Source organism: Grammomys surdaster, unplaced genomic scaffold (genome assembly GCF_004785775.1).
Source record: "Grammomys surdaster isolate TR1022 unplaced genomic scaffold, NIH_TR_1.0 126036, whole genome shotgun sequence".
NCBI lineage: Eukaryota > Metazoa > Chordata > Mammalia > Rodentia > Muridae > Grammomys > Grammomys surdaster.
This window is the reverse complement of record NW_021620849.1, coordinates 1,452,589-1,463,527: the sequence shown is the minus strand read 5'-3', so window position 1 is coordinate 1,463,527 and position 10,939 is coordinate 1,452,589. Positions and strand designations below refer to the sequence as shown.

At 49.3% G+C, this 10,939-nt stretch overlaps 1 protein-coding gene across 2 annotated transcripts in view; it reads right to left on the bottom strand.

The window, feature by feature from the left end:
- Positions 1–254: 254 nt before the first annotated feature.
- Positions 255–10,939, bottom strand: part of Acan (aggrecan) — a 64,200-nt gene continuing 53,515 nt past the window's right edge. The window contains exons 13-18 of one of the 2 annotated variants that reach the window (XM_028754847.1): positions 7,267–7,380; positions 4,026–4,184; positions 3,410–3,492; positions 2,663–2,807; positions 1,646–1,828; positions 255–1,206 (exon numbers count right to left, since the gene is read on the bottom strand). In XM_028754847.1, the coding sequence (XP_028610680.1) occupies positions 1,130–1,206; positions 1,646–1,828; positions 2,663–2,807; positions 3,410–3,492; positions 4,026–4,184; positions 7,267–7,380 (761 nt within the window). In that variant the 3' untranslated portion in view covers positions 255–1,129. The remainder of the gene's footprint in view (positions 1,207–1,645; positions 1,829–2,662; positions 2,808–3,409; positions 3,493–4,025; positions 4,185–7,266; positions 7,381–10,939) is intronic. The other variant, XM_028754848.1, reaches the window with a different exon arrangement.

Here is a 10,939-nt window from a genome sequence, read left to right as displayed (position 1 = left end):
ACACAAATAGGTCATATGTGTTCACACAAGCACACTGTATTCATACACACTCAGATACACAGTCCATCAAACGCAGTGTCATTCTGACAAGAACGAGGTGACTAGCTGTTGTAGAACACACAGGACTCTAACACCATTTTGGAGTCATGTGATCAAAGTGTGACTCCATAGAGGTCCCAGATCATGGTCACCTTTTGCTTAAATAAGATGTAGAATAGAAATTTTTTTTTTTTAAAAAAGGAAAAGAAAAGAAATAGATCTCTTCCAATGTCTTTATTATTATAATTATCATAATCTTTAGTTTTCAAAAATATAAATAGGTGCACGGAACACTGGTGCCTGCACCGTCCCGGGGTGGGGAGAGGGAAGGGGACGGCGGAGCACCCCTGGGAAGGAAGTGCCCCTACCCAGTCCAGCCGAGAAATGAGAAATGACACCTGCTAGGGTGGCTGACCTAGATGAACGGTCCCTAGGAGAGGGGCCCTGGAGGAAAGGCAAGGCACTCCCCTTTGGCCAGCCTGCCCCCTGCCCCAGGTTCCTTCCCGCATAGATGGCACAGACCTCGATTCCTTTTGTCCAACACACTAAGCTGTAGTATGCCTCTTCTGAGTCCTCCAAGCTCTGCAGCCGCCCTACCCCCACTCCCTGGCCCTGTCTCCTTCCAGCTCCTCCTCTGCCCCCCCCTAGCTCTCCCTGGAGGTGAAGTAAGCAACCATTGTACTGTTCTTGGGCAAAGTCAGGAAACAACAACAAAAAATAATCTTCTTTATTTAATTTAACCCCTTACTTCTCACCCTGTCCCTGCACTGGTCCCTGGAAAGGCACGGTGGGAAATCAAAGAAATGTCTCTAAACTCAGTCCATGGGTTACAGTGAATTTGCTTTGGCCTTTTTTTGTTTTTGTTTTTGTTTTTTTTGCGGGGGGGGGGAGGGTAGGGGAAGAAGGGGATAAATTAGATGCAGTTTGGGTGATACGGGGAGTGGGGCACACACAATGTGGGTTTTTTTTCCTTTTTTAATGGATTCCTTATATGACAAAAAGCGACAAGAAGACACCATGTAGGTGGGCTGCACGGTCAGCCTGGCTGGCTGCTGGGCTCAGCATCCTGGGCACGTCATAGAAGCTCCTCTCAGTGGGCCATGCTGGGGCGGTTCCTCTGTGTGGGTCTCAAGCTCCGCTTCTGTAGCCTGTGCTTGTAGGTGTTGGCTGCAGCAAAAGGGAGGTGGGAAATAAGCAGTGAGAGGGGAGGAGGCAGGGCTAAGCTTAGGCACAACCTTCCCATGTGGACAGGAGCCTCTCCCTGTGCACTGTGGGCCTCGGAATGTAACCCAAAGCTGCTCCTAACCTGCTCCCCTGGGTTGGATTTCTCATTAAACTTCCTTAGGCTCAGGAGACAGTCCCAGCCCAGGCTACCAGCTTTCTTATCTCCTGTGAGGGAACAGCATCATTCCCTGTGGTAAGGACCAGTGGATTTTTTTTTTTGATGGAGAAACCTTTAATACCATCCCTGTGTGGCTTATCCTTTAGCATGGTACAGCACCTACAGAATAGTGCCAGCTACCACTATGCTCTGGGGAGAGCAAGAAGGTCCTGTTGGTGGAACCTGACTCTGGGCCATGGGAAGGACCAGGGGGACAATGCTCACGGTCTGTGCAGGTGATTCGAGGCTCTTCCCAGTGCCCACTGGGCTGGCACCGGATGGTGGGCACATGACGCTGGACAAAGCCTTCAGTACACTGGTACCGCACCAGGGAGCTGATCTCATAGCGATTCTTCTTCTGCCCGAGGGTTCTGGCATGCTCCACCACTGGGGGCTCTCCACAGGCCACTGAGGAACAAATTCCTTTTAGGAAGGGTCTCATGAGATCTTCTGTGATGGCCAATGTAGGCAGAGAGAAGGTTATCCCAGAGCCCATGGTATGATGAGAAAGGGATTAGGCTGTGCTACCCAGTGCTGAGCCTGGACTGCTGGGCAAAAGGGCTAAGAATCCTGAGATACTCAGTTCTAACATCCAGGTTCCTCCATGGCACTGGGAGGCGGGAAGGAAATATAAAAGTGGGCTTGAACAATGGGGAGAAGATAAAAGAGGGGCAGGGAAAGATGGGGAAAGAGGACCGTCTAGTAAGACACCTGTGACTTCTTTATGAAAATATCTAAAGTCAGGGAAAGTGGGGCCCAAAGGAGGCCTGAGGACACAGGCTGTAAGTAGGAGCACCAGGCTAGGTTCTCTAAGGACTGTGATGCCCATGGCCTTAAACTTGAAGCATCCAGGCCTGAGAGCTTTGATTCGGTGACTAGCAATTTTGGAGCCTCAAAGAAAGGGTGGTCCACCCAAGGGCCATTATGGGTGACTTTCTGTTGCTGACACCCCAGGAACCAACATATGCATGATGTTGAGGATTCTATCCTCTAGCTCATGACTTTCATCTCCTCTTTGTCCCTGTGAAAGGTCCCCATGAGTCATCTTGTTCTTGTCATTGGCCCTGTGATGCTGTGCCATGAGAGATTCTCACATCAGCCCCCATGTGCTCCTTGAGGATGCTCCCATAGCCCCCAATAGCCAGGAGAGAAGAGAATTTGCCTCAGGTCATATAGTGAGTGGCTTCCTTGCAGCTGGAGTTTTTATTCCACCCTGTGGACCTCTTCCTGAGCCTTTCTTACCGGTGCCCTTTTTACATGTGAAGGGCAGCTGGTAATTGCAGGGGACGTCGTTCCATTCGCCTCTCTCATGCCAGATCATCACCACGCAGTCCTCTCCAGTGGCAAAGAAGTTGTCAGGCTGGTTTGGACGCCACTTCTCAAATTGCTGTGGACAGGAGGGGTGAAATGGTATGGTAAAGGCTGTAGCAGTATGGCTTGGCTTGACCCCCACTTTCTTCCCAATCAGCCCCCTCCCCATCTCCTTTTTCATTTCACGAAACACCTGGGTTGTAAGGCACTTGCAAAGGCTGCTGGGAATCTAATCTGATCAGGGTCATCCTGGATGCTATGGATCCCAGAGTAGACATCTGGTTACATAGATTGACTCTGGTCCTTTTCATTCCCTGGTAGGGTTCAGCTTTGCATTGACCTGTAGCTGACTGCTCAGACTGTCTAGGTGATCTCTGTACTTTATGCCTTGCATAGACACTAGTCCTTTGCATACAGGAAACATTCAAATGTCATACACTTTTCACAGTGGCTTGCTGTCACACCTTCATTTTCTTTTGGTTCCTCTCATCTTGTACTTTCCCTCGTGAAGTCTATTTAGCCCCAGGCCAGCCTCCAGAGACACAGAGGAAAGAGACACAAACCCTTCCTTACAGGGTTGAGCTTGCTTGAATAGCATCTGCTCTGTGAGTTTGCATCAGACTCGATGCTTGTTATTCTCGGGGCCTTTCTCCCACTCTGTATTCTCTGGGAACTCACCAGGGAGTGTCCGTCAGACCAGCGGAAGTCCCCTTCAATAGTCCTGTCATTCAGACCAATCCACTGGTAGTCCTGAGCGTTTTCTGGAATGGAAAGATAGGCTTGCACTTGATGTTGGGTACCCTGCACTGTCCGGGGGCTGGAACTCATGGAGAGGGAGGAGGGAGGCAAGTGGCTTCTAGCAGCTTGCCACTGGCTTCTAAGGACTTTGCAAGGGTCTCAGGACATGCATGTTTGTGGTATATGTTAGAACACCTCCTCAGGCTGGTATAGGCAAGTGATAGCTACAGGGTTAGCCTGGGATGGCTCTGACTGGCAGAGTCTGTCCTGGGTCAGCTGGGGCTGCTGGTCCCAGTGACCTGTGTCTTCTACTCTGAGGAAATGGTGGGAACATTTGATCATCTTCTTCCAGCTCCCTGCCCTGCAGTGTACCCAATCTGCACCCTCTTTCTCTGGCTCTGTCCCCCTCCCTCCCTTCCTGCCATGCTTAACCTTCTACATGCAAGGTCCACTGAGCTGACCACTGAGCTACAACCCTGATCGCCAGTCTGTTTGCTTCTGACCAGCAAGGTTCTTTTCTCTCACTGTTGTGTCCCTTAACCACAGCCATACTTACTGTTGACGAATTCCTGTTCTTCAGGAGTGACAATGCTGCTCAGATGTGACTGTTGCTCCCGACACCGCCTCTCTGCATCCACCCAGGTCTCACGGTCAGGAAAGTGGCGGTAACAGTGGCCCTGGAACTTGGTCCACCCTTCCTCACATTGCTCCTGGTCTGCAACACAGGTCAAGGACTTGAAGAGGGGGCAAGACCAGTTGGGACTGTGGGTCACTGCCAGTCTTGTGGCATGGATGTCTATGTTTAGTATGTTGTGCCCTGGGTCTTGTGGCATAGACTTCTCTGTTTAATCCACCTTAAATGTTTTGCCCTGGAGGGAGGCAACAGGCTCAGCTAGAGAGAGGCTTAAGTAGGAAGCCAGTAACATCTAACTTTTGGAAGCCTCCATGTGCATGCCACCTGGGAAAGATCTTTTTTCTTTCTCTGTGATAGCACCTTGGCCTCCAAAATTCCCTCTTATGGATGGATTCATGTCCTGTGTGGGTGGGTGGAGGCCTGGCAGTTTCGGGCAGGCTTGGGGGACAAAGGGACAGTCTGATGGGAGGTTTTGAAATTTAAGGCAAAACATAGTTTAGAGTCTCTGAGGGATTCTGGGAAAAGGAGCTGTGAGCATTAGGTGGAGGTCAGAGAAGAGGATCGGCATGGTCGAGCTGGTACCCTCTTCCCCACAGAATCTTATGTGAGGCCAGAGACCATCAAGAGTAACTCTCTTGGGAGTCCAAAGAAGACCAAGCTTTAGGCCTTGGATCTGAACTGGTTGCTGTTGTTGTATTATTAGTTTAACTCTTAATTATTTTGTGAAGTGCTGGAATGAAATCCTGGGCCTCAGGCATGCTAGACAAGTGTTTCTGCTCCAGGTCCCTGAGTTGGCTCTAGCAGAGCCCCATCATGGCCTCATCTGAAACAGATGGTGTGTGCTGGAGGAGGGTCTGGTCCGGAATCTTGGAGTGGTTTTTAGGGACAGAGAAGGGGACATCTTGGAGCCAGCTCATCAAGATCAGAAGAGGAAATTGTGAGCTAACTACCTTCAGTGTTGGCATGTGGATGATTGTAGGTTGGTCCTCATGGAAGAATTGCTACCTCAGGGTTGGAAAGAAGCCTCCCATCAGGACTCCCTCTCCAGTACTTAAACATCTGCCAATAGGGCACTGGACAGAGGGAACTCTAAATCCATCTCTTTTTCCTTCTTTACCTAGAGCCTCCATATGGACGGGCGGGCCTTGGGGCTTAGGAAGCTGCCATAGATATCTCAGGATGAGTGGCAGCTTCCAAACTAGGTGGTTTCAATAGTCTGGCTGTTCTAGGAAGGACAGGGAGTTTCCAAGGGGAAGGAGTCTTCCTTGGGCTAAGGGATGGGTGCTTGGCAAGACTGGAAAAGGAAAGGGGGAGTAGAAGGTTGGCTGCTGGAGAAGAAAGAGGCAGAGTAGAGGCTAGGAGAAAGTGGGTCCCCCCACTACCAGTGGGCTCCTCAAGGGTCAAGATAAACATCTGGAAAGAGGCCAAGGAGGCCTCAGAGGATGCTCAGCACTGAGACAGAGATGCCATCCTGGGCCTGTGGACCAGGGCTTGTGCCACCTCAGAAACTGAGGGCTGAGCTGGGCAGGTAGGGTCAGGGAGGGAAGGAGCTGGGCACGGTTAGGAGGACCATGCCAGTAGAGGCAGTGAACATAAAACAGATTTCCAAAAAGGCTATAAAACCAGAAATAAGGCACAAGATCCCATGAGGCATTGCATCAAGATTTTGACAGAGCCTTGCCTTGCTGGGCACTCAGGCCTAGGGCTCAGGTGAGAAGCTCTGAAACCACTTTCCTGGTCTATAAGGATGCAGAGCCCGACCCCTGTTGAACCCTGTCTCTGTTGAGCCTGGCCCCTGTTGAACCCGGCCCCTGTTGAAGCAGAGGCTCCCTTTTCTGGATGAGATCCAGAGCTGTTGTCTGTGTGGATGTTCCAGACCTTTCTCCCATGTGGCATCTTGGAGGGAAAATCCTTGTACTCTCTATTCCTGCCCAGCTGAGACCCCATGCACTTGACTTCTTGGGGTACAGATAGAAGGCAGGAGGTGGCAGGGAAGATGAGTGCCCCAGCCTTATGACAGAAACCTTAAGTTCCTCATTGGCTGTACCCTTGGCAATGCCTCCAAGGAATATGTAATTCTTATTACCTCCTCACACTGTTCAGGCTCAAAGGGAGATTTACCAGGAGTTTCAGCTGCTTTCTGGAAGTTTCTCTAATGAGAGTTTGTTGAAAAGGGTTTTGAACTCATACACACTTCCAACTTTCTACGAGCCATTGCTACGTGCTACCAGCAGCCTAATGCCTCAGGCCTCCTTTTCTGCATTGGGAATGCCTGAGGCCAGAGAGGCTGGCAAGAGCTTAGAAAGCACCATTCGTGAGAGTGCTGGGTGTCAGCCTGGTCCTGTCTAGGGCTCCTGGCCCACAGATGCAGAAGCAGAGGTGGTAACAAGGCCCATCAGAGGAAACTCAGCCCCTGAACCTTGCATCAAGACTGCTCTGCCAGGCTAGCCTTTTGATTTGTATGAGGGAGCAAGAAAGACAAGCATGGACCAGTGTAGCACTGGGAAGGCAGCCACCATGGTGTGATGGAGAGAGGATGGCATGCACAGTCCCTGTTCATGCATGATTGGAGCATACTGGTGACATAAATCCTCTCAGGTTGACCAACCACAGCCCTCATGCCGGGAGAAGAGGAGGACAGCTTGGTTAGCATGGTATTGTAGCTCCCTAGAGTCATGGAAAGGACGTGAAACTCCCACAGAAAACACAGCAAGACAGTGCCCATGATCATGCTGAGAAGATCTGTGACCATCAGTAGAGCAAGAACCCATTGAGCCTACCCATAATTTCCTTCAGGACTGATGCTGTGTCGTTCTAGCGGGACGCATGCACTGCACTGAGCTCTGTGGTCCCGCCAGCAAGTCTACAAGCCCTGGAAAAAGGTTAGTGTTTGCAAGGCTCCCCGAGCCCCACTTCCCAAAGTATACATGTCTCCTGCTGTCAGATCAGCCAACATTTCAGGGGAAGGTCCCCAAGGGGAAAAAGCAAGAACAAGAGTTAAAATTGGGGGTGGGGGGAGGCTTCTCAGTTGAGTCCCCCAGAATGGCTCTTCAGGTAGACTTGTGGGCCCCAGCCCAGGTCTGGAACCTGTGGTTAGAAGGAAAGGGTGAGGGAAGAGGAGTTCAGCAGTTAGTAACGTTAGCTGAAGCCGAGACGGCCGTACCGATCTCACACAGGTCCCCTCTGTAGCTCGGAAGGCATAAGCATGTGAAAGTGTCCAAGGCATCCACGCAGGTGGCTCCATTCAGACAAGGGCTTGAAAGGCACTCATCAATGTCTGCAAGAAACCAAGGGCCACCATTAGGACCTCTGCTGGCAATTCATGAGCACCATGGCTTCATTATGGGTGGCCAGCCCTGCTGCTCTCCAAAGGCTGGAAGGGGCCTGGCTGGATTTCCTGAGAACTGTTGCTGCTGCTGCTGCTGCTGCTGCTGCTGCCACTGGTGCCGCCATCTTGGACTGTTGAATCAAAGAGCCAGACAGTTTTCCTTGGATGTGTGTGATTCTTGATGGGCAATCTTGGAGCCTTGGAGCCATTTTTCCAGGTTGGAGAGATCTGATGCTTCTGAAGCTGAATGTCTTTTGTGAGCCTGAGAATGGAGTTCCTTCAGGATGCCTTCTCTTGTGAATATTTCAAGAAGCTGGATGTCTGGATTGGCCATGGCCATGGTAGTAGGCAAAGAAATTGGAAGTGAAATTATTAAAGTTTGGTTAGATGTCTCAAGTCTCCTGATTTCCTCTATAGTTTGTGAGACAAGGAAAAGCAAGCAAAGCCATGTTCCAGAATGAGCCATGTAGAAGTGGTCTGAGGATATATAGAACCTCATAAGAACATGGCCACATGGGAATTCCCAGGTTGTAGACAGTGTCTTTGTCTTCAGTAAATCAGATTTGAGGGTTTTTGTGAAAATGAAGCCTGAGGGTGGTTCTTTTTTTTTGGTGAGGTGGAGTAAAGAACAAACCCTTACCCAACATTTTCCCTTGTGATCTCCTTCCAGCTTAAAGCCTCAGGTGGGAATTTTCAATGAATTCTTTCTAGATGGGCATCTGGCCAAGCATGGGAAACTGGCTAAGTTCTGGATAAGACTATCTAGATCCTCTGTTAGTGAATGCAGACTCTGAGACTCAGTTGGGTACCCAGACCTCTTTGTCAGAGGTGGGCTCTTCCTCCTTTCTGCTCTTCTGCTTCCAAGGCATTCTCTTTGTATGACTTCTTTGCAAGACTCAAATTAGTAAGTCATTAGCCTTGGCCTTAATTAACAGTTAGCCACATTGAGAACTGAATCTCTCAGACTTGTCTTTCTACACCTTTCTGGGAAGCCAGGAGGCCTGGGGGTGGTGGGTAGGGATTCTGCTGTCTTCATGTTTATAACTCCAGAGCTGCCCTTGAACTTGCTGCATAGCCGATCTTGAACTTCTGATTCTCCTTCCTTTACTTCCTGAGTTCTGAAATGACAGGTATGCACTCTCATGCCTGGTTTATATGGTGCTGGAAATCAAACCAGAGCTTTGAACATTCTAGGCAAGCACTGAGCTGCATCTTCAACCTGGAGAAGGCTAATTCTGGATACATGCAATTATGCTTACTTGAGATCCAGGATCCAGTAGTATGCTGATGGGTGGCCTCCTTAGGATCAGTGAGAGCCTTGGCTTCAGAATACGACTTTAATTCATCCTAGGACTTAGACTTTGCTGACCATAACAGCAAGCTAGACTTTTACATCAGTCAGATGCTAGATAGTAACACACTTTCCTCTGGGTCTTCTTGGCCAAGTCCATGCAATTTGTGTCTTGAGCATCCCTGATTCGTAGGTACCTTGCTCAACCCGTGCCGCTCCTCTTCTCCATGTCGCTGGCATCTCTTCTCGTCTCATGAAGTTCTTAGCTTCATTTCAAGAAGCACACGCCATGGATTAGAAACTCACAGTTCCAAGCAACCCCAAAATGCATGGAGGAACTGACTGAAATCCCGGCATGCACTTGGTTTCCCAGCATGCACCAGGATTCCCAGCAGCAGCAGTAGCAGCAATAGGTCAGGTGAGTCTGCAGGGTGGAAGCTGGGGGCAGCTCTCCAGCTTCAGGAAAGCTAATTGTGTTCTCTTTTGTCCATTAGCTTCATTATGGGAGACCGGAAGCACTAGGGCAGGGGGTTAAGCAAATGGAGGCGCTAAAGCAGTTGTATAGAGCAGGGATGGGATGACCTCAGAGGGAAAAAGCCAGACATCAACTCTGGGATCCTTGGCCCAACCTTGACACAAAGGGCAAGAAAAGAAGAGGTCTGGTGGAGGCCAGGCTAGGTGGTTTCTGGTTGTCCCAGAAGCTTAGAGAGGGCTCTAGTCTGGCCAAGGATATGAGAAGTTGTGTTATTTTCCTTTTGAGTTTGACCAGGGTATGAAGTTTGAGAATTGTTTCAGGCCTGGATACCAAGATGAGGAAGAATCACAGTCCCAAGAACTGTATAGTACCGGGTACATTAGAGATGCCAAGTGAGTTTTATACTGTAGAGTAACAGCAATGGGAGGGCGTAGCGTCCCATACAGTTTGCTCAGAAGCACTTGAGCACCTTACTTCCTCTGCCTCTTCTTGCAAGAGCCATTCTGGACCTGATTGCATAGCTCTTTCTTTACCAGGCATTTCGGACATCTGTTGGTTATTGGGACTAAGAGGTAGCTAGGGTAGTGTTTCTCAAGCTGTGGGTCGTGAGCCTATTGGGGGTTGAATGATCCTTTCACAGAGGTAACAAATCAGATATCCTGCACACCAGAGATTTCCATTACAGTTCATAATAGTAGCAAAATTAAAGTCGTGAAGTAGCAATGAAAATAATTTTAAGGTTGGGGGGGGTCACCACAACATGAGGAACTGTATTAAAGGGTCACAGCGTTAGGAAAGTTGAGAACTACTGTTCTAGGGGGCTCTGGACAAGGTGGTAGCAGGTATGAGGAGGGATGGCTCTGGGTCATGGCAGCCTCTATGGAATAAGAGAGGGAAGGAAGGGACTGATATTTGGTGAGATTGGATGCTGTGGACCTTCTTTTCAGTTATGATTTCTACAGGGTACTGGTATAGACACTATTGAGCAGCTGGGAGTCAGGGAAACAAATGGCTTGCCCACATTGGTAAGTTTAGGAGAGAGATTGGAAGAGATGGAGATGAGACAGAAACGAAACAGGAAGCTGAGTGTCTGTCCCAGGTGGAAGGGAGTCCTGGCTCCTGGACTGTCCACATCTTGTTACCATTTATGCTTTCGTCCCAAGAACGCTCACTGAATATAGAATTGGGTGGAGGCGGTGCTGTTTGCCTGTTGAGTAAGACGCCCAAGCCACGTCTCTAACTCGGGAGAGACAAAACTCTGGGCCTCCTAGTAAACCCTGAAGGAGACAGGCTTGCAAATGACCAATCCAGCATCTAACCCAGACGCATTAGGCCACCATTTTGTGTAGGTCTTATCCAGGTTTGGCTTAAATCAGAGTTCATGACCTCCAAGTAACAAGAGGTTTTTAATGGCTCATGGAAAAATGCTAAATAGGGAGTGATAGCTGGTGGTTTCCCTCAAGTGACAGCTCAACTACATGGTTCATCACTCAACAAACAAACAAACAAACCCCTACAGTAGCTATAGCACTCTCCAAGTTACTCAGCTCATAGCCTGAACAGTTGTGTTGGATGGCCCTGGGCATAACTTTCCAGAGACAAGAATGGAAGATTTTGTCAAGCATGGAAAAAAAAAATCCTGATCCTATTAAATACTCTTAGAGTCTGACTTTCTGGTTGAGCATCTCACACAGGAGAGAAGAGAAGAGAAGAGAAGAGAAGAGAAGAGAAGAGAAGAGAAG